The sequence below is a fragment of the Silene latifolia genome, chromosome 1 (assembly GCF_048544455.1).
Source record: "Silene latifolia isolate original U9 population chromosome 1, ASM4854445v1, whole genome shotgun sequence".
NCBI lineage: Eukaryota > Viridiplantae > Streptophyta > Magnoliopsida > Caryophyllales > Caryophyllaceae > Silene > Silene latifolia.
Window position 1 is genome coordinate 36,222,138 of NC_133526.1, and position 25,030 is coordinate 36,247,167.

Consider the following 25,030-nt stretch of genomic DNA (forward strand, 5'->3'; position numbering starts at 1 on the left):
ATGGATTAGAAGGATAGAGAATGAATGAATTAAAGGGTAATGTTACCCGATAATATAGATTCAAAAAGAAAGAATGAATGAATCGATTCCATTGAAGAAATAAGAAATAGGGAAAAACAAAGTAGAGATTGAAGAAGGATTAATTGCGTATAAGAGAGTAATGTGTAAGGATGAGTGTAATGTTACAAGGAAGGGGGAAGGGGGAAGGGAGAAGGGTAAAATAGGAATAGAAATTATGACTTAATCTAAGGATTTGAAATGAATGGTTGAGATTCATTTTCATTGAGCTTCGGTGTTAGTTGGTACTGATTTTCTAACGAACCAAGGATTATGGTAGCAGTTTTTAAACTTTTTTTACCTTGGTAGCAGTTCTCAAAAAGTGGATTACTTGTGATAGCTGTTATCAATGTTATATTATAAGGCTATATAAAGGCCTCCAATCTATGTAATTTATGCATCAAATAATAAACAAATATCTATTTATATTATTTACTCTCTCCTTTACCAACATACGCCTCATTTGAAAGAAAAAAAAAGTATTAGCAACTTCGGCAAACGAACTGATCAGCTAGATATGTGGTTAAAATAGCAACCCTTAAACCTTTGATGCCCTTAATTTTCTCTACCATACAGCTTTGTATATGCAATCATCCACAGCCAAAATGACAAGATTTTTATGAAACAAATTCAGCAATTATAAACCTATAAAAGACCACATTTATAACCAAAGAAACATTGCTTATCTTATAAACAAAATGCAGCCCCTCTCACCCTCCTCTGTATCATTCCAATTTTATCAGATGTCCCCGAATAGATCCCTCTCACCCTCCTTATCGATTGCATCTATTATGATTTGCATAATTTGTATTACAAATCTCCCCTTTGCAAAACCACATTCACAAATTCAAGAAGCGTGCGAAAAATATAACACCAATTTCAGAAATGGTACACAAAGTTGTGTGTCCATTTTAAGCACCATCATGGGCCACGAAGCGAGCAATTTGTCGAGAATGGCTCTAAGTGGGATGGTGTTTGCTGAACAAAAGGTGTCCGAAACAGGGAAAATTATTAAAAATAAGCTTAAGGACAAGAGCTTGAAGCCTAAGTTTTATGGAGCTTTACGTACTTGCATGCGTTTATACAATGAAGCGAGTTATAGTTTTGGGTTTGGTCTTCTTGCTTTCAAGGAGCAGAATTACGACACAGTTAATTATCGTTGGTTAAACGGTGCGTTTTATGATGTGTTTCAATGTGAGCGTGAACTTAATAAGGTTGGCATAAAGGGAGAGGATTTGGGTATTAAGACGGAGTATATACTGGAGGTTTCGAAATCTGCTCAGGCCGCCTTGAATTATTTTGCTAACAACTGAAATACAATTATTTCCAAATATTCGCCATTTGAAATGACAACAAGGTTTTATGATTTATGATGTGTTTCAATGTGAATCGTACAACAAATGAACGTATCTTAGTGACTTGATTGTTCGAATTCTTTCTAATTTTAAACGTTTTTTTTTATTTGTGTCTTTTTATATATTGATAGATGTGACATTTAAACTGCTAATTTACGAAAATAAACTCGTGCGAATAAAAAATATACTAGACAGTAGACACTGACGACCTTTTTCCTTCTTCATTTAATTACCCAAACTCCTCCACACATAAACATCGCACAAATTCTATTGTAAAATCGTCGTACATGTGACAAGAAAAAAGTGACCACTTTTAAATAAATAATTACCATTTTTTATGATTAAGAAAATGACCCAACTCGAACTCGAACCTGAACCGACCCGAAATATCTACATCCGATTAAAAGTGAAAACTGAATCCAACTTGAATTGAACCGAACTGAAATCGGAAAACCAAAAAGATAAACCAAAATAACTTGATCCGAAAGAACCCGAACCGAAACTGATCCAATTAATCCGTTTACCACCTCTAATTTTAATGCTCAATAACTATATCATCAGTTGTATAATCTACTAACTCAACAACAACCGACCACCCAAATCCCCACTTTATAAACACAAAAACCACATTTCCCCCACACAAATCAACAACACACAAAAAAATGGAGAAAATAGAGCACAAAAAACTCCAAGTAAATGGCATAAACATGCACATAGCAACAATAGGAGAACCAACAAAAGGAACAATCCTCTTCCTTCATGGATTCCCAGAGCTATGGTACTCATGGAGACATCAGCTACTTGCCTTATCTGCGGCTGGGTACCGTGCCGTAGCCCCGGACCTTCGTGGGTTCGGGGATACGGACGTTCCCAGTTCCGTGACGGCGTATTCGGCATTTCATGTGATTGGTGATCTGATAGCACTGCTTGATCAACTTGGTGTTGAGCAAGTGTTTCTTGTGGGTCATGATTGGGGTGCTATTATTGCTTGGAATTTTGTAATGATTAGAGGTGATAGGGTTAAGGCTTTGGTTAATTTAAGTGTTCCTTTTATGCCAAGGAATCCAAGTTTCAAACCTATTGATGGCTTTAAACTTGCTTTTGGTGATGATTTCTATATTTGTAGATTTCAGGTATTTTATTTTGATGCTTTTATTTTCTTTGTTTGTTTGTTATTGTTGTTTTGCTCAATTTGGTAATTTGTGTCAATTTAGTTTGCATATTAATTTGTCTAGGAAGTTTTAGTATAATAAAGAATTGAGTTAACCACAAGATAAAGACCTAAACTTTACAATTTTTTTCGGTTAAAGACTTGAACTTTAAAATGTTATAGTTAAGGCATTCCCATTCTATTTCCGTTACGTTTGCCATTAATACTACTAAAAAAGCAACAAAATAAAACTAGAGGCTTTATTTCCCCTCCTTATGACCTTGTCTAGTGTCTCTTAATTAGAGAACTACAGAGAAATCATAGCCAGTTATCTTTATGATTGAAAGATGTCTAAACTATTCTATTACCACTATTCCCTTATTAATTTGATGGTTTTTAGTGGTGGTAATCGTGGATGTGTGGGTTATTAGGAGAGGAATGGATGATGGTGTTTACTTACTAAGGAGAAGATCGTCAATTTAGGGCCTTTTTTTAGATTTGGTATCAAGTTTGGATTAAAATGTTATTTTAGGTATAAAATTTTAAAGAAATTTATCTTAGGTATAAGATTTGAAAAAATGAGTTATTCAAGGTATAAGTTATCAAAAAACTCTTATATTACTAAGTTATTAGGCAAAAATATGCATGTCTCTAGATTAAGGGGCAATTACTGTATTTCTTTCGGAAAAGTTTTTTTCAAATGACAAGGAAATTTAGAATGTGCTAGTTAGTGAAGGTCAAATGTTATATGAATTCTATCATCGGGTTTTTATATCACTACTACGAAAATGCGGGATACTGACGAAAAAATTCAGGCCGTAATGACGGCTTTTCCGTCCGTATTTTAAATTCCTGACGGAAATTCCGTCAGGAACCAGGGTCAGCGTATTTCGTCACTAAAAAACCTATCCTGACGGAATTTCCGTCAGTAAATACAAATACTGACGGATCACTGACGGGAAAACCGTCCTTGTTTCTAGCTTTCTAGTGACGGAAATTCCGTCAGAAAATGGAAATACTGACGGAACATAATGACACGTGGCATTTTTTTGGCACCAATTTTTAACACGTAAAAAGATGGATCTGACGGAAATTCCATCAGTTTTTTCACATTACTGACGGAAATTCCGTCGGTTTTTGGGACACGTGGCATATTCTGGTTAATTCTGGAAAAATGGTGGAAGCAAGGCAGTGACGGAAATTTCGTCGGTATTTTAGAATTACTAACGGAATTTCCGTCAGATATATTAAAAATCAGGCCTAGAAACAGCAGCCTGCTGCCCAGCCACGATGCGTTTTTGCATCGTTTTAAATACAACCAAAACCTGCAAAACACATAAAATCGTCGACTGCCAAGCGGGAATCCATTTTCACGTCGACCGCTATTGCGGGAATTGATACGTGCATTTTGTATAGTCTTTTTAGTCTATTTCAGCACGTATTTCCATACATTTTTATACTGTTTTTATAGTATTTTGCCCCGAATTGGCTACTTTGGTTCGTTTTGTCCGTTTTGTAGACATGAACGCGGAAGTAGTGGAATCGTACCCTTTTTCGTCCTTTTTGCATGCATTTAGAGGAGACGGGATTTTCCTGAGTGAGATACTGCGTTGGGAAGCGTCAAGGCATGGTTTACGAGGTAGTCGGTGACGAATCTGAGCTGAAATGAAGACAAAAGACTCGATCGAGTGGTTTATTCACTCGATCGAATGGTTTCTGCATCCACAGTTGGTCGATCGAGTAGTTTTCTACTCGATCCAGAAGTTGCTGAAAAGGGAGTTACTCGATCGAGTAACTATTCTACTCGATCGAGTAGATATTGCTGAAGTTTGCTCGATCGAGTGGTTTTATTCCACTCGATCGAGTGGTTTTTGCTGTTATGGGCTTTAATTAGCCCGTGAGTTGATTTATTTCGATAAACTTAGTTATTTTCCTATTTTATCACGCTTTACTAGGTCATTAGGATCTATCTTTGATCTTAATCAGTTTTACACAGAGAACTTTATTACGTTGCTTTTTCCCTTTCACTCTAACCTCGTTCTCGGAATTGTTTTGCTCGGATTTTGTGTTCTTTACGCCGGATTCGCACGATTGTAATTCCTTTATCTTCTCTTATAATAATCAATCGTTTGTTTGCTTTAATTCCTCGTTGTACTTCATTAATTCCTCTGCCCTAATTTACTTTTATGCACTTTATTATTTATTTCATTATGTTTATTATTAATTCGTGATTGTTAGTTTTTATATTAATAGCGATATGAGTAGCTAAATTTAATGTATGTTGGGATTAGGGGATCTGCGGTAGGAATGTGACGATGTAGTAAATGAAATAGATGAATTAATTGTGAGATTCTGTCACCATAGCAATTTAATTGTATTTATCGACTTAGTTGAGTGCACACTTCTGAGTCATCTCTTTAATCTGGCTAAAATTAATCCTAGATCGAAAGATTGGACTAAATAGGCCTGCTATGAACAGTAGACTACCCTGACGAGAATGAAAGTTAAGTTAGTGGTATTTTAGGAAAGAAAGTGGACCGAAAGGACCTTTCCACATCCGTCTTGCATTAATTCGTCTGAGTTATTTACAGCTGAGTCACTGGACTACCGTAGTGAACCGAATTCCCGACATGTCCCTTCTCTATCTGATAGTTTAATCCTACTTTCTTGCCTTTACTGCTCTTGTCTCTATTTCTCTTCCTTTAAACTTTGTAGTTTAGAAAACAATTCAATCAACCCCCCATTTGTGACCAAATAGACGGACTTCTACAGATATCTTACCTCCCTGAGGAGATCGACCTGACTTCCCTAGCTATATAGTTAGTTTAGTTAGTTTATTTTTGATAGGTACACGACAGACGTATCAAATTTTGGCGCCGTTGCCGGGGAGGCAATTGCCCTATCTGTCTTTGTTTCGTTTATTTTATCCGTCTCAGGGAATTTTCATTCCTTGAGGCAGTTCTTACTTATTTTCCTTCAGTGTTGTTTATGCCCAGGTCAGACAGGTTTGATTTAGTTTCAGCTGATTCAGAACCAGAAAGATTGTTCAGGCATAGACTCCGTCTGCAGAGAAAATCACGAAAGGAAGACTTGAGTACTTTCGAGCCAGAGCTAGAGCATTCTCTTTTCGCAGAAGACATTCCTATTTCTGCCGATCAACCAATAAAGATGCCAAAGCTTTCTAGTCATTCAGAAACCTAAAGCAACCTCGATTCCAAAGGGTTTCAATCTCCATACTGAGGATGGGAATACATTCGACATCCGTCCTTCCTATATCAATCTGGTGGAGAGAAATCTTTATAGAGGTGTGGCAGGTGAAGACCCGAGGAAGCACATGGAGGTCTTTACAGATTATTGTTCTACTATCTCCGCCACTAAGGGGGTAACTCAAGATAAGATCAAGGAAGTTCTCTTTCCTTTCTCTTTGACTGACTCAGCCAGGGAGTGGCTGATTGATCTGGACCGCACAGCTGCAGGGGTTACAGATTGGGAGTCTCTTGCTCTTGCATTTTACAAGAGATATTTCCCTCCACAAACACACTACCAATCTGAGGGGCCAAGATTACCGATTTCGAGCGGGCTCCCGATGAGACTTTATATGAGGCGTGGTCACGATTCAATAAGTTGGTGAGGTCTATTCCTCACCATGGTTTTGACCTATGGTTTATAGCTAATCAGTTCTACAATGGGCTGTATGACGACCACAGAGCCATACTTGATGCGACATCTAATGGGAGATTCCAAGAAAACACCGATGATGATAAGGGATGGGCCCTTATTGAAGAGATGGCGAATCACAGTGCTGAGTATGGAAACCCGAGGAATAGTATAAGAACAGTTCATGCAGTCGATAAGCAGGTTGTGGCTCAGCTGGAAGCCATGAATGCTAGATTTGACAAGTTGGAGTTACAAGCTGCTGGGGAGCCTCAGACGGTCCATGTTCTTACTAGAGGGGAGACCGTCACATGTGAGAGATGTGGGAGTAATGATGGCCACACTGCTGTTGGCTGTCTTGTGGAGAAGGAACAAGTCCTTGCCTTTCAACAATATAGGCAAGGAGGGGGTTCCTATTACAACAACCAAGGGGCAGTCCATCCCAATTTGAGGTGGACTAGTCAAAATGTGCTCAATCCTACTCCTCTTCCACAACAGCAGCAGCCGTATGTTCCTCCACATAAGAATCAACAAGGCTTTCAAAAGCCTCCTTCCTTCGCTCCTCCCAATCACGGTGCATCATCTTCCGGTGGGGTGAGTGAAATAGGTGAGCTTAAGTCTATGTTGCAGGCTTTTACAAAGCAGTGGCAGCTGAGTGATCAACAGAAAGATGCGTCCATAAAGGCACTTGAAACTCAAGTTGCCCAACTAGCCACGAATCAATCCACGAGAAAGCAAGGTCAATTACCGACTCAAAATGGGAAAAATCCACATGAGACGGTAAATTTAATCAATTTGAGAAGCGGACGTTCTTATGAGGGACCGGAAATGCAAAAATCAGACCCAAGGAAGGCTATAACTGATGATGAACAGTGTTCTGTCGAAGGAAATGAGCTGACGGCTAAGAAAGTGCTCGATCGACTGGTTTCTGGAGGTCGATCGAGCAGATTTGGTGATGAAAGTACTCGATCGAGTAGTTTTTCTACTCGATCGAGTGAACAGTAAAAAGAAGCTGTTCGATCGAGTGAAAATTCCACTGATCGAGTGATATTGTTGAAGAAACTACTCGAACGAATGGGATTTTTGGTCGAACGAGTAGTTTGGATGACAGGCAGCTTGATCGAGAGCCTGCTAGTGCTCGATTAAGCGATAAATCACCTGAGAGACCTCGTTCGAGAGGAAAGAAGCGTCCAAAGGATACAGAACTTGCTCCGGCTGACACATTGGAAGAGAGAAACAAGGGACTCGAGATACCCATCACGATTCCCTTCCCGAGGCGTCTACAGAATACTAAAGCTAATCAACAATTCGGCAAATTTGTCGAACTTCTGAGAAGCTTAGAAGTCACTGTGCCATTCACCGAATTGCTGACAAAGGTACCCTCTTACCTTAAATTTATGAAAGAAATTCTATCGCGTAAGAGGAATATTAGTGATAATGAGACAGTAGCTTTAACTGAGGTGGGGACGGCCCTAGTTCAGAATAAGTTACCTCCAAAACAGTCAGATCCGGGTAGTTTTTCAATTCCGTGTCATATCGGTACCCATTTGATTGATAACGCATTATGCGATCTAGGCGCTAGCGTGAGTGTCTTACCGTTGTCTCTGGCTAAGATACTTGGTTTGACAAAGCTGAGTTGCACAAATATGACTGTTCAGATGGCCGACCGTAGCATATCACGGCCACTAGGTGTCATAGAAGACATACCTGTTCAGATCAGGAGGTTCTTTATTCCCGTTGACTTCGTCGTTTTAGACATCTCCGAAGATGCACACACCCCTATTATTTTAAGGAGACCATTTTTGTCTACTGCCCGTGCAGTTATAGACGTCGGGGGAAGACTTTGACCTTTCAGGTAGGGGACGAGGAGCTGATATTCCATCAGTCTAAGTTCCGGAGGGCTCCCATGCAAGCTCAGCCTTGCAATGCCCTCTCTTCTATTGATCCTATTATTGACACTCCAAATGAAATTTTGGAGTATTGTGCTGCAATTGTTACCCCTCCACCTCAGATTGAGAGCGAAAAGGAGGAAAGTTTGTCTGTTTTCCTTGCTGCAGGTACAGATGAAAGCAATGAAGGAGCTGTCATGGGGAAATGTGCAGTTAAGGTCAATCAAATTGGGAATGATGACGCTACAGCTGGTGAGAAAGGAGCAAGGATAAGAATAGTTCATGCATATGTGGATGTGAACTATTCTCCTTCGAATGAATCGAGTTCAAGCTCATGGAAGCTGAAGAGGACAGTTAACGTTGCTGAGATGACGTCCTCCAGTCAGGAGCCCTCCAAGGGGCTACTGAATTGCATTGGGAAGTGAGCGGGGAAATGCCCCGTGTAACACCTTGTAAAAACAATTTTTGAATTTTCCGTTGAATTTCTTTTGTTGCTTTTAATTAGGACAATTAGATTTTTAGACAGTTTTTAGCGTAGATTTAAGACTATAGACTGTTTTTATGCGTATTTGGTATTTTGGGATATTTTTGCACGTGTTTTTATGCAGGTTTGGGGAATTTTTACGCAATTCAAAGGAAGAAATGATGAATTAAAGAGCTTACACAAGAAAAGAGCTCGATCGAGTACTTTTTGTACTCGATCGAGTGAAAAATAGTCGATCGAGTGCTTCTTTTCAGTCGATCGAGTAAAGCATATAAGGGGAGTTCTCGACCGAGTAGAATTCTACTCGATCGAGTAGATGGAGCATAAAAGTGCTCGATCGAGCGGTTCTAAACCACTCGATCGAGTGAGTTGGGAAAGACGCAGGGAGTTTCTTCCTTAACCTCTTTGTTTTTTATTCTAATTTCATTTAACCCAATTATTTCGTCCCTCTTCCCCTAATTGCGATCAAAACTCCCCCAAATCCCCATTTTAATTGCTCTAAATACCAAATCCGTCACCTACATTCTCTTGCTTGCTAATTGATCTTTCAAAGCCCCTTATTTCCCCTTGATTTGTGCTAGTTTACACGGTTAATTGTTGGGTTTAGGGTTCGCGGTTTTTAGATCGAAAAATCGCCATTTTCGCTTGTTAATTGAAGATTAATTGCAATTTGTAGGTTTCTTCTCATCAAGTAAGTGATTTCCCCACCTCATTGCATTTCAAATTAATTAATTTTGCATTTTTATGAGGTGAATTGAAATTAGGGTTTCGAAATTCCCAGTCTAGTCGAATTTTTCGACTTTAACTGTCATTATTTGCTCTTACTTGTCTTGCTTGATGATCATTCCCGTATCCTCGTTGTTTCCTACACGTTTAATTCAAATTTTTCGAAAAATATGCGATATGGGCTCAGGACAGTCGAAATTTTCGACTGTCATCTTGGTTCCTGTTACTGTAATTTGCCTGGTTAACTTCGTTTGTTGCTTATGCTGCTGTTGTTGACTGCTATTTCCCGCCCTATCGCCATTTACATGCTGTTATTCGAAATTTTTGAGGAATTTGGGAATTTTTCGGGCTGAAGTCGATTTTTTTTTTCGACTGTTTGGGGACTGTAATGCTGTCATATGCTGGTTTTCTTGCTTTTTAGCCGCTGTTATCTTATCATGTCCCCTGCCCCTTTGTATACAGGATGGATTCTAGCTCAGTACCTTCCACCAGCTCGTCTTCTAGTCCATCCCTGTCTCAGACGGTGGCCTCTGCTGTTGCCACCGCCTCCGCTTTAGTTAGTACCGCAGCCCCTGTTTTCTTAGTTTCAGCTGCCGGTACCGTTTTTACCCCAGCTAGCTCTGCTGCTAGCTCTGTTTAGGCTGCCACTTCCGTTACGGCCACCACCACTGCTAGCACTACTGCTAGTCTTTCTTCAGTGGTGGCCACTGCAGCCACTACTTCTACTCCAGCCGCCGTTTTCACACCTGTGGCGGACTCGCCAGCAGTTGCAGCTGCCTTTAGAGCGGCCCTAGTCCCTCGCACCGTCACTGAGCGGGCTTCTACTTTGGGTTCTAGGGGCCGGGGCCGAGGTCGTGGACGTTTCCGTTCTACGTCAGCTCCCGTTACCTCTACTTCTTCTGCTCCTTCTACCTCAGCTGCTGCTCCTTCTACTTCTGGCACGGTTACTGTTCGAGGGGACACCTCCCTCGACCCTCACCCAGACTATCCGCAGGTAATTTTTGTTAACGCTTTACATCGTAAGAAGTTTTATCACCTGCTAGGCTGCGAGTTTGTACCTTCCCGATTTTTAGAGAAATCGGCACTTGTGAGACTCGGCATCTACGAGTCGGTTTGTGATTTACTACGGGGCACGGGGATGGCCGGACTCATCACTATGAGCGGCCGTACCTTTCTGGAGCTGAGCCTTGAGTTTCTCAGCTCCTTCACCTTCTCCTCCGGGGCACACGATGCTGACCCCACTAGTTCTTCAGTGTCCTTCCGGTTGTTTAATCGAACTTTTCAGATGACTTTGGAGGAGTTTGGTAGGCGACTTGGCCTCTCCTCTACGAGAGACTACACCCCCTGGGAGGGTCGTTCGTCAGCTCTGGCGGACCCTGGCCCATACCACTTTTACCGAGCGAAAGCTCCAACAGGTCCACCTTCTCCCTGCCCGTTGTTTTCTTAGATTGATGGGGAGCACTATTTTCGGCCGAAAGGAGCCGAACAACATCACAAACACTGAGCTCTCCATCCTGGGCGGTTACCTGAACGTTGACTGCGAGGGTCTTTTTACCCTCAACATAGCTTACTTGACCGCCCAGTACTTTCAGGCCCAGGGGCTGAAGGAGACGGGATCTATTGCTTGCGGTGGCATAGCCACCATTCTTGCCCGTTCCTTCTTCCCCGTTTGGCCTCGTGACTTGAAGTACCTCGAGGGAGAGAGGTATCTGAGTCTGGATGCCATGCTTTCTCGGATTGGCGACCCCGGACCTTGCACTACCAGACATGGAAGATAGACGGCTTCCTGTCTGTAGACCTACCCTGTGACACTCTCCCCCGTCTAGACCCCTTGCCTACTGTTGCTAGGGGCGCCCGACTTCCACCGTTGCCTGACCTTCACCTTCCGCTCCGACCACCTCCCACCGCACCCGCCGCCAAGAAGCGGCGTCGAGTTGAGACTGGAGAGGGGTCCACACCTTTAGGGAGTACCCAGCCTTCCACGGCTACTCCCATACCGACCCCTACTCCCACTACTACTACCACTCCTACTCCCACTCCCGTTCCCACTGACCAGACACAGGCACAGCCGGTCCTACCGGCTACTTTCGTACCACCTCCACCCTTTGTGGCGTCCGCGGTCATGGACCAAGGGCGCCGTGATGGTTTATTGCTTGAGATTGCAGAGCGTCAGGCTCGTATGGAGAGGGACATCGCCCTGGCCTTGCACCCTCTATACGAGTACCACTTGAGGCGACACCGTCCGATCCCAGAGGGTTGGCCACACCCTTCCTTCTACCGGTACCCAGCTGAGGGGTACCTGGAGTCTGCTGAGGAGGAGGAGGACGAGGACCCAGAGGTGGCTATGGAGAGAGCTCGCGCTGAGGAGCGGAGGAGGAGAGTGGAGGAGAGAGATCCTGAGTTCCGGGTGGAGGACGTCCGTGACAGCGACGACGACGACGACGCTGATGGGTAGCTACTGGTCTACTCACTTCCCCAGTTTTCTGGCTGGTATGGGGAAGTTCGCGTTTTGTATGTATTTCTTACTCTTTTATTTTGTCTCCTTTTTATTTATTGTTTTTATTTATTTATTGGTTGTATATTCCCGTTCCCCTGTATATATCTGCTGGTGTATGCTGGAGGACAACGAGGGCGTTGTCCGTTTTGGTTTAGGGAGGGTATTGCATCCTTTTGAGTTTGCATTTGCATTTGTTTTGCATTCACGTTTATTTATTTCAGCTTGCATTGTTGTTTATTTCATTAAAAATCAAAAATCCAAAAAAAAAAATTAGAAAATTTCAAAAAATTCAAATATTCACGTATATTTTTGCATATAGGTTGAGTCGGAACGGTAGATTTCCGTGATGATAATGCACTATAACTTGTCATTTTACTTGAGCCTTGCACTTTATTGATAGTTATTAGCTTTGTCATACGCATAGTCTACGAGTTTCTGTTCAAATATAGCTGACTGTTTAGACTTGACCTATAAATTGGCAAACTACTTCATTAATTCTGAGTTTTAGAACCCATAACTGGTGACATTCATGACCAGTTCATTAGGAATTGAGAGTAGTACTCCTTGCATAGCATGTTCATCTTTTTTTGCCATTTTATGACATTCAATTTCTTGTCGAATGCACATATTCGGGTTTGTGGTTGGTGTCACATGCAGGGAGGTGCTTGCAAATTTTCCCTTTTCCTTATATTTTTCACCCATTTAGCTCCACATAAGCCAAAACTTGCCTTTTTGACCCATTAGCTACATCCAAAATTAAGCCTGCCTAGTCAAGCTAGTTTAGTATGTTCTTTTGTGGTATGACTTTCCGTCTGCAGTTTGGCCCGTATCCTTTGTATGGAGTTGGTGGAAATTAAGGAAGGAGAAAAGAAAAAAAAAAAAAAGAATTGAAAAAAGAAAAAAAAGGGGAAAAACGTGAAAGTGGAAGAAAGAAAAAAAAAGAAAAAAAAAAAGAAAGAGTTCACGTGAACAGAAGAAAGAAAAAAAGAAATTTGAAAAAGTTTAATTTGTTTCAGTTGTTTCATTTAGACAATACAAAAAAGGAAAGTTTGTGACCGTCTGACTCCTCCATTCTTATTCTATATTTTTGAGGAGATTGTGTTTGAGTTTAGTGAGCTTTGTGCCAAATGAAGGGCACTTGTACTTAGTTTTTCAGTCAGTTGAGAATCGGATGGTTTATTATGGTCCTGTTAGGAACTAGCTTGACGCTTTTACCTCCACATTACCATAACTTGTTTTGCCTTTTCTCACCTGAACCTCACTATTCCCATATTATTTGTAAGCCCTCGGCTGTGACGGACATTATTGGTTGGAGTGTGTGCATTAGTACTTGAATTGTCTTTCATTTTTGTTGCAAGCATGCTATGTAGGTCACAGTTAGGTGAGTGACTGTCTTTTCTTCTCTCTTTTACATATAACATTCACCCTTTGCTTCATGAGAGAAGAGTGACCACGAGAGAGTCCGATTTTGTTGGTCTTGCAAGGTCGATAGGTTGGCTATATTTCTGAACAGCTTAGAACTCGTTTGCGTATTGACTGCTCAGCTTTAACTGTTAGTTTTTGTTGCATTAAACTGGTTCAAGTAGATAAGTTAAGCTAGCTTTGAGTTTTCATTTCCGTTCCATTAGTTGCATTTTAGTTTACTCGAGGACGAGTAAAGGTTCGGTTTGGGGAGATTTGATACGTGCATTTTGTATAGTCTTTTTAGCCTATTTCAGCACGTATTTCCATGCATTTTTATACTGTTTTTATAGTATTTTGCCCCGAATTGGCTACTTTGGTTCGTTTTTTCCGTTTTGTAGAAATGAACGCGGAAGTAGTGGAATCGTACCCTTTTTCGTCCTTTTTGCATGCATTTAGAGGAGACGGGATTTTCCTGAGTGAGATACTGCGTTGGGAAGCGTCAAGGCACGGTTTACGAGGTAGTCGGTGATGAATCTGAGCTGAAATGAAGACAAAAGACTCGATCGAGTGTTTTATTCACTCTATCGAATGGTTTCTGCATCCACAGTTGGTCGATCGAGTAGTTTTCTACTCGATCCAGAAGTTGCTGAAAAGGGAGTTACTCGATCGAGTAACTATTCTACTCGATCGAGTAGATATTGTTGAGGTTTGCTCGATCGAGTGGTTTTATTCCACTCGATCGAGTGGTTTTTGCTGTTATGGGCTTTAATTAGCCCGTGAGTTGATTTATTTCGATAAACTTAGTTATTTTCCTATTTAAGCACGTTTTACTAGGTCATTAGGATCTATCTTTTATCTTAATTAGTTTTACACATAGAACTTTATTACGTTGCTTTTTCCCTTTCACTGTAACCTCGTTCTCGGAATTGTTTTGCTCGGATTTTGTGTTCTTTACGCCGGATTCGCACGATTGTAATTCCTTTCTCTTCTCTTATAATAATCAATCGTTTGTTTGCTTTAATTCCTCATTTTACTTCATTAATTCCTATGTCCTAATTTACTTTTATGCACTTTATTATTTATTTCATTATGTTTATTGTTAATTCGTTGTTGATTGTTAGTTTTGATATTAATAGCGATATGAGTAGCTAAATTTAATGCATGTTGGGATTAGGGGATCTGCGGTAGGAATGTGACGATGTAGTAAATGAAATAGATGAATTAATTGTGAGATTCTGTCACCATAGCAATTTAATTGTATTTATCGACTTAGTTGAGTGCACGCTTCTGAGTCATCTCTTTAATCTGGCTAAAATTAATCCTAGATCGAAAGATTGGACTAAATAGGCCTGCTATGAACAGTAGACTACCCTGACGAGAATGAAAGTTAAGTTAGTGGTATTTTAGGAAAGAAAGTGGACCGAAAGGACCTTTCCACATCCGTCTTGCATTAATTCGTCTGAGTTATTTACAGCTGAGTCACGGGACTACCGTAGTGAACCGAATTCCCGACATGTCCCTTCTCTATCTGATAGTTTAATCCTACTTTCTTGCCTTTACTGCTCTTGTCTCTATTTCTCTTCCTTTAAACTTTGTAGTTTAGAAAACAATTCAATCAACCCCCCATTTGTGACCAAATAGACGGACTTCTACAGATATCTTGCCTCCCTAAGGAGATTGACCTGACTTCCCTAGCTATATAGTTAGTTTAGTTAGTTTATTTTTGATAGGTACACGACAGACGTATCAGGAATCACGAGAGACAACACGAGAGAATTAAACGCAAATGTTTTACATAAAAAGATAGTCAAATTCGTACATTGTCTTACTAATTAAACACGAATCACCATGTTTTTCATACTCCCTACATACGAGACGACAATACTAACCAAACTAAAGGCTCTAACCTAAAGGCTCAATAAAACTACCACCTCCTCCAAACCCGTGTCCATCATCCGCAAAGTCATCCCGCCTATGTGGAGTAAATTGTGAACACGTGTTTGGGGGTTGAGATACTTGCATATCAGCCCAAGCCTTTTGCATTGCCGCCATTTGTTCAGCTTGTTCAAGAACTGTTTTTTCAAGAGCAATTCGAGCGGCTCGCTCATCATTCATTTGGGTGGAAAGCTGTGAAATCATGCTAGGAGCATAAGAGAAAGACCGTCGATTAGCTTTGTTAGTAGGAGGATTATACCATATTTCGGCCCCTTTATCTCCGGTTCCAAATATCCGGTTCTTCTCGTCAAAGCCGCCTACAGCCTTGTAGTACGCCTGGATCTCGTCGGGAGACTGTGTAATACTACGGTTTTATGAGCCTCTAGGTACTCTATCGAGTGGGCCTTACTCTATCGAGTAAGGGTGTTTTACGATTTAAAACAGTTTCTGACTTGTTGGGTACTCGATCGAGTAACCTTGATACTCGATCGAGTAGGTGGCACTCGATCGAGTATGTCAGCTACTCGATCGAGTAGCTGGTTTACGGGGGGATGATTTGTCGGGTTTTGTTAATAATGCGATTTAATATATAAACACTTCCGTCACTTTCTTAATACACTTTTACAAACAAAGAGAAAGCAGTCTACGTTCTTCGCATCAATCGCATTATTGGCAAATCCCGGAGCTTGGAAAGTCGGAATTCACCTTTCTTTATACCTTTGTGATCCTTGCGTTGAGGGTAAGATCTACGTACTGTTTTTATGGTATTTCGTTAAAGTTAGTTAAACCCTAATTTGGGGATTTGGGGGTTTTGTTGTATTTCTTGATTGGTAGTAATTGTATGATTGTAATTTACGAAGAGGATTCGTAGAAGAGGCCTTTTGATAACAGCTGTTGAGATCGTCTGACTGTGTTGCTTTTCAGGTAGGGTTTCCCTACTCAGTATTAATCCCATAATGTGTGGTGGTGATTTGTGATTGTTGATTGTTATCATACGAGTATTGTGACGGTTACTGGCGTTGATTGTTGTTTAGTAGTTGTGATTGTTTGTATCTGTCTGTGTTCTTCGGGGCGCGTCCCTGGCTGAGTGGAGTCACTTGCGGGAGTGGCTTCACGCCCATTATTCGCCTTCTGTGGAACCCGCCATAGAAGGGATGTGCACATTAAGGAATTTGGGTTTATCGCTCAACGGAGATGAGCGGGGATTAGGTGGGAACGGCTGCGGTCCCCCACTGGCGGCGTGGAGTAAGCTGTTGCGATGAGCACTCTGGCAGGGCTACACACTTTAGTGTGTAGTCAGTATTGTGGAGTTGGGAATGGAGTTCGGAGTATATCTGTGATGATTGAGCTGTGTTGTTTGTTGTGTTGTTGGATTATATAAGTTGTGTGATCAGTACTGACCCCGTTTATTGTTTTAAAAACTGTGGTGATCCATTCGGAGATGGTGAGCAGTTGTTGAGCAGGTATGAGTCGAGTTACATGGGATAGCTGGGATGTGCCACTTTCAGATGATAGAGTCTTCCGCTGTAGCCTGAGTAGTTTATTAAACATTTCATTTAGTTGAGTAGACAGTTGGTTTTGAGAACATGTAACCGTATTTTAGTATTTGGTTTTGGATTGTATCTTATTCACTAAACTTATACTATTTAAATGTTGTTTCGTTATTGTCTTATGATTATCATTGCCTCGGAGAACCGAGATGGTAACATCTTTATACCTGGGTGGTCCTGGTAAGGCACTTGGAGTATGGGGGTGTTACAGACTGTCCAGGTGGCAATGGTTGACTCATCTCTGTTGGAAATCATATTTTAAATATCACATATTTTGGTTTAAAGTTTTAGTCATAAAACTTAAAGATCTTATGCATGCAAAACAAATGCAAGAGTAAGGAGAAAAACGGTTCCTTACATGTAAGTATTTCGGATATTTTGGGCACAAGTGAAGTCTCCTACCTCACTTGTTCTTGAGCTTTCCATATGTTAGGATGATCCTCCAAAGACCTCAAGTATAGAAACCACTCATCTTGATTGCACCCTAGATTATGCCTTATCCCCACTAAATAATATTAGCTAGATATTAGTTTAGTAGTTTACCTTAAAATTGATTACTAATACTCATATATTACACTAATAATATTAGTAATCTTAGTGAACAATATTCATATAATCTAAAACAAACTTTTAGAGAGAAAATGAGAGAGATGATAAAAATTGCATGTGTAAATGAATGAATAATGGAGTAGTAAAAAATGAGAACAAATTTCTCATTTTTATGGAGGAAATGGACGGGTGGTAGAGGCCAAATAATGGCATCTTCTTTTTTGCTTTTTCACTTCTCCAAATTGTAGGCATGTGAGTCTACTTATTGTAGGTGTGTAAGCTAGTTTTAGGCTAGGCATGATTACATTATTTTATCTCATAAAATAATTCACCCACTAACTACTTCCATACCAATATTCCGGTCCATATACATAAAATGGACTACCATTTAATTTTTGTCAATTTATCACTTGTCACACAATATGTCACATGTAGTATGATACATGTTATTAATTAATTTAATGCATATTTATCACATAAATATCATTTTATGAATTAATTAAATTACATACAACAAATTGACTAGTAATACTTGATCACATAAATAAAATGGGTCATTTAATTATAATTCACAACATCTTGTAATTATAATTAACCATTCATTCTCATCTCTATTGTTTCACAAATAATAAACAATTTTAGTAATAAAATATTTCAATTACTAAAATAAATCTTATTTAATCCCATTATAATAAGATATCAATATTTTCTCTCACAAATTGAATTGTTCAATTTTAAGGAATTGATTAACTTGTATCATCATACAATTAATCAACTTTACAGATTAGGGCATCATCCTTTAGGTGTGATCTTAAGGGATCAACTGACCACCACCGTCCCACGACAGTAACGTCAAACTCTAGCAAGCCAATCGTTACCGATTAATGTTGATCAGTTGACTATAAAATGAATCATCCCTTACGTATTCTTAAAAAATGAGATTTAAACATGTGATCATCATGATCGACAATTGTGATCGCATTATTGTCCGGGACACTCCAACAATCTCCCACTTGTCCTCGACAAGTGTGCGTCACCAATTCTCTTGTCCTATTACTATCTCCCACTCAATGCAAGGTGTCTTTCAGGTCGTACTTGCAAGTGATCATATCAAGAGTGGTTTCCTCGATCTGGAGAATAACTGATTTGACCGGAATTATCTATCATAGATACCTTCCGAGCGTGGCCAAGCATTTCCAGTTCATTCCTCCTCGAGTGGCCCCGAGATATTGTTTTGACCCTGACAAAGGGGTGGACAATTCCTATCGCACTATTCCCTTCGACTAGCCACAACCATCATAACCCAAAATATGCCCATTTGACCCCATTTACGAAGGTCGTAGTAACATAAATCAAAGTTAATCTGAAACCATGCCACCTTAGGCGAACAGTCTTTAGTCAAAAGAATTGACTCATTAGAATACTATAGTAGCTCTCGCCACGACCAGGCTTTATAAATTTGCCAGAACTCTATAAGCGGTCACTGCCCGAAAAAGTGTTCCTAACAGTCTGCCTATGTGATCGACTAGTCATCTCATATGACTCTATGACACTTGAACTTGCCATCAATCGCATCACACTCTAGTCACTTCGAGACGTTACCTCATACAAGTGGCTATGGGCAAATACCATGTTAATCCGAGTTCACTTTAACGGGGTTCAATATTGTCTCTACAACCCATTTGGATGTAACAAAGTATAAAAGGAGTTTTTAGATTTAAAAACTCGAACGACAAATGTGATTATCTCATATGAATAGTCAATACTTGATTACTACTTCATAATTTTATAATCAATTTTCATCTTATATGTAGTTGTTCATCTCAATGCAATTGAAATGACATATGACATGACTCATCATGTTAAGCCTATGAGAAGGCTTTGGTTAGTAGGTTTTATCAACTTCTTGTACCTTGCTCAACCTTACTACATACTCGTTTTCCTTTGTAATGTATACATTTGCATTACAAAACTTTCTGAGTACGTGTCTAGATCCAATCTAGACATAAGCTCTCCAGTCATAGAATAGCTCCCACTGTTTTCACAGTGTGCAGGACCCATCCCTCTCGCACATCTCATGATCGTAAGTGTACTCAATTTCCGTTGTAAATATCTCTCATTGTTCTTTATTGCTTAGAACGATTCTAGCAAATCTATTTCTTAAATAACATAGCCACAATGGTTTCTTAACCATCTTCACGTGTTTTGAATATGGTTTTGTCGGAAACCATGCGCAATCTCAATTGTCAATTGTCATTTGTGTAACACCCTTACACAAAATTGCATCAAAAACACTTTGCTTTACATCCTTAATGCTTCTGCAAGCACTTAAGGGTAATCTTTATGGCTTACTTGGTAAATATTACTTAAATTCGATTTGAAACAATTCATCATACTCAAAGTATATGAAGTGTTATACATCATTTCCTATTTAATTGATTCGACAGCGGAAGCAAATGGAATCATTCAAATATGTTCAATTCGATTGAACTAGTCATGAATCTTATCAACATAAGACTCCTTATTTGACATTAATATCATGTAGATTTGTCTCCATAAATCCGGATATTAAAGATGTACTATATTTCTCCAAAGTCTTAAATCATTCGCAATGATCAATATGTCATCCACATATTAGACTAATTAAAATTACCGTAACTCCCACTAAACTTTATGTATAAACACAACTTCTCTACCTATCGAGAAACGTTTTATAACATGATCAAAACATTGATTCCAACTCATTGATGTCCTACTTAAGACCCTCTCTTAAGTTTAACATTATCTTAGGATGGCAAGAATCTACAAAACTCAAGACATGTATTGAATACATTCCTTCTAATTGAAGAAGTGGGTTTTAGATTCACTCGCTATATATGTCTCATAATGAAACACAATCCCTAAGAAGATCCAAATAGACTTAAGCATTTCAACTAGTGCAAAACCATTTGCAACCAATCAAGCTTTGATATCTAACAATTCACTTGGAATTTATTTCGTATTTTCATGGCTCTAAGCCTTGTATTGAGTTGTGACTTAAACACTCTCATGTAAGTCATATGTTCATTACTTTCCAGAAGTAATTAACTTGAATCAAACAATTTCTTTGTAAGTTGCAAGCTCTTTACTTTCTAAAAGTAACACTAATTCATCATCTTCAACAAGTGATGACTTTAACCTCCTAGGTTTTGAAGAAACAACGTCTTACACAAAACATCTCATGTAGCCAAGAAAGACCAGTTTCTTGCGACATAACATTCTTTGGGGCTCTTGAATAATTTCTCCCACTCTGTCTTCTAGAGATAAACTTATATTCTAGAAAGACAGCTTCACGAGCCACAAACCTGTTGTACTCGTGATTATAGTAAGGAAAAATGAGCATTTGTTTCTTTTGAAAACTTATAAACATGGTACCCTACCATTTCATATCTCATATGATTCGTTTTAGATTTAGTGGAAAAAATTTACACAAAATGATAAAATCCCCAAAAGGATCAAGTAACTCAAAGTAACTTGATTAAAGTCCAAATCATATCGAATAGGGTTTGATTTCTTTATCCAACCATACATTATCCCATAATGCAACTTGTGATACTATATCACATTTCCTTTGGCGTATACCAAAGTCTTCACTTTGATAATCCCATCACGACTAAATCGTGATTCCTGGAACTCTTTGAACTTCTTCAAAGATTTCTTTATTTACCTTATTAAGTGAACACATTAGTGTCAACTTAAATCGTTGGTAAAATAAAATGATCAACCTAGTCTGGATCAATGATTTAGAACCTCGATCTCCTTTTCAACCAAAAGCACGATACATCTTGCTTTGAATACAAGATACGCATATACCATAAGATTAACAATCTAATGGTTCCAAGAGTACTCGATAACTCTTTGCGTTCATCATTCCAGAATTTAAGATTTAATCTTTGGTTACCAATTTGAGTCTTGCATCATCTACATGATATGTCATTCTAGTTTGGTTTAGAATATCACCTTGATAATGGGCTAGCCATACATCAAATCATGGTGTATAGGGTCACAAAAGTGAAACCTCTTTTGTATCTTAACAAGTTTATATTCTTATTTAGAGTTTATGCACTTAATAGTCATAATTAAGTACAACTTTAAACCCAAAACTAGATTGAGTACACAATGACTCTATCTCTCAACATCATTGTTGCTAGTCGTCATATTCTAATCATCCTATGTATCAAATACAATGATGAAAACCACCACCGGTTTCTAATATTGACGAAGTAGTACTAGCAGAAATTATGTCAATCAAATAAACATTTAAAGAAGAAGGTCCCATTAGATGTCCCACAACTAACTTGTTGATTTTTCAATAATTTGGGGTAGTTTCCTTTCTAGCGTCCAACAATTAAGACAATGGAAACTTTATCGGTCGGGATTGATAGGTTTAGTATCGTTATTCTCAATAACTTAACTTTTACCATTACCTTGTATCAATTCCATTCTAATTTTACTTCTTAGAACCTCGTCCTTTTCTTAACGGTTAAGAGAATGCTCCCACTCATTTCAATGAGTCTTTGCTTAGAGAAGCAAAATTAAATTTCATGAAGACTACTCTTCATTCGTTCGTTTAGTCTTAAAACTTTCATTGAAGTGGTTGCGGTATTTTGGTCAGTTTTGATTTCCAACAAATCTAGTTACCAAAATGATTTAACGTTTCAAAGTACTTAACTCAATTAAGTACATGAGAAACCATTCATTGTAAGTAGATATGTTAGTCGAAAATCAAAAACCCTTTTGATCACGAATAACTTTCATCTATACTTTTCACAAAAAGATCTTTAGCAATGGTTCATACGAGGTTTTAGAAGCAAATTCATATTTGTCTTTAGTTACGATGTTTTAATGGAGATTTGAATCAAAAATCGAAATGATATCGTATATGAATTGTGGTAAAGAAATAGAACAATATGATAACGGAATAGTGGAAAACTTAACATTTATCGTTTTATTAATACTTGTAAATAACAAATAAAGCATTTACATAGTGACCTCTACCCAACTATGATAAATGATTCCAAGATCCAAATTCATATTAACTCGGGCATCGGTAAAGCCGAATACAACCCTCATCAATATAACTCGGTGGATTAACTCTTTAATCGATTCTACTTTCAGAACTCTTGGTCGATAAAATTACATTAATATTTATCTTTAGCCCGAAACACATCCGGCAACCGTCGAGAATACTTTCGTTGAGTTCGACCCAAATTTACATCAACTTGGGCATCGGTAAAGCCGAATACAACCCTTATCTTTATAAATTCGGTGGGTAGACATTTATCACCCACTTCCCCTACGTAGCAAGGTTTGTACCCCGGTAAGGCCGAGCGCACTCCCTCACGAAATAGGTTTTCATGGTTTCTAATTTTTGGTAAGGCTAAGTCTCAATTGTTTATTTAGCGAGAGGTCATGTCAATTTATTATCTATCACGTTTTAAGTGAACTAAAGCGGTGAACTACGATAATTATAATTGACACGGTCGATTTTCTCGATTAAATAAAATGCAAGTTTTAGTTATGGCGATTTAGCGATGCATGCAACATATAAATAAAATGCAAAGCATAAAATAAAATCCTAGTATGACCTTCCTAAAATAGGTAATCTAATAAACTATTACAAATTCGGCAACCAACTGCATTGGTCCCTTGAAATTCGGTCTTGGCACGTATCTCGAGGTAACACTTTCTTTGATGGACCGCCTTCTCGAATGGCACCGTCTTAAAGGAACTCCGGAATAATTAAATTACAAAATGAATTACATAATTTCCTATTATACATTTGTAATTAAAATAAAAATAAATCTATTAAATTACAAAACGGTGATACGAGATCACAATAATTACAACCGAATCGATATTCCCATACATTTCGGGTAATACCAATTAAAACTAAGGCCATACTAAGTAAAATTACATAGTTCAAAAATTACATAAAATTAAAATATGACAATCATAAATAAAATACAGCATTATAATATATATGAACATGCTTAATTTTATGCTAAATCGCCTTTAAAGAGCCAATATCATATATTTTATCGGTTTTTATGGATTTGCGTGATTATAACTTGTTAAAATCACAATAATTACATAAATTCATATTTATGTACAAGTTAATTACCCTAACCATCTTAGGACTCAAAACTTAGTCTCCACTAACATTTTGACAATAATTCAACTTGATTTTTTAATATTGTTCATTAATGGACCCAAAATACAAAATTATGCTATAAACTTCAAATTAAATCATAAAAATTTCAAATAATTTCAAAATTTGAAACTTGGACTCATGAACATTCTGGTAAAATACCATGACACTCATAATGTTCAAAACTTAGTTTAAATATTTCGAAAATTTATCGAGAAAAACAATGTTGCGGTTTATCGGTTTTAACAAATATGACCATAAAAATATGAGAAAAATTATTTTCATCAACTTTTCACTTTTAGATCTGAAATATATGATAAAATTCAACATGTGACGTTTTTCCTTTATTCATGAAGTATGTTTTAGCATTATTACTAATTATAGTCACTATTTATGTGATTTTTCATCAAAAAATCATAAATCATGCAAAAAGACTTCATTATAACCAAATATTTTACACACATCTTGTAAAATTTCATGTGACATCGTACTAAATTTCCATGACCAGATTCGAAATATAACTCATATTAACCTATTTACCCATTTAAATACGATTTTAACTTATAAAATTCATATTTCGAGCAAAACAACTTATTTTAACATGAAAATTAACAGGCCATCAGTAGATAATATATGTGAAAACATATCCAAAAACCACTGAAAAATTCGAAGTTTAGCTATTTTTCATCCAAAAATGACATTTTTATCATAAAAATCACATTTTAATGCCAATAATATATAAAATGAACAATAAAAATCCATAAATCGTCCCATATGACCTAAAATCCATTTAGGACCAGAAACGTTTAACATGCAAAATTATTTCGTGATTTATCAACATAAAACAAAAATTTCAAGTTTTATTCGTTAATCGTATTATCTCGGAAAAACGATCCCGATCTTGCATGCAACAACCATAATGCTCTGATACCACATGTAAGTATTTCGGATATTTTGGGCACAAGTGAAGTCTCCTACCTCACTTGTTCTTGAGCTTTCTATATGTTAGGATGATCCTCCAAAGACCTCAAGTATAGAAGCCACTCCTCTTGATTGCACCCAAGATTATCCCTTATCCCCACTAAATAATATTAGCTAGATATTAGTTTAGCAGTTTACCTTAAAATTGATTACTAATACTCATATATTACACTAATAATATTAGTAATCTTACTGAACAATATTCATGTAATCTAAAACAAACTTTTAGAGAGAAAATGAGAGAGATGATAAAAATTGCATGTGTAAATGAATGAATAATGGAGTAGTAAAAAATGAGAACAAATTTCTCATTTTTATGGAGGAAATGGACGGGTGGTAGAGGCCAAATAATGGCATCTTCTTTTTGCTTTTTCACTTCTCCAAATTGTAGGCATGTGAGTCTACTTAGTGTAGGTGTGTAAGCTAGTTTTAGGCTAGCCATGATTACATTATTTTATCTCATAAAATAATTCACCCACTAACTACTTCCATACCAATATTCCGGTCCATATACATAAAATGGACTACCATTTAATTTTTGTCAATTTATCACTTGTCACACAATATGTCACATGTAGTATGATACATGTTATTAATTAATTTAATGCA

General features: G+C 38.2%; 1 protein-coding gene across 1 annotated transcript in view; it reads left to right on the top strand.

Annotated features, from left to right (window-relative positions):
- Positions 1–2,050: 2,050 nt before the first annotated feature.
- Positions 2,051–25,030, top strand: part of LOC141603381 (epoxide hydrolase 2-like) — an 88,792-nt gene continuing 65,812 nt past the window's right edge. Inside the window, exon 1 of the mRNA XM_074422897.1 lies at positions 2,051–2,545. Coding sequence (XP_074278998.1) covers positions 2,075–2,545 — 471 coding nt within the window. The 5' untranslated portion in view covers positions 2,051–2,074. The remainder of the gene's footprint in view (positions 2,546–25,030) is intronic.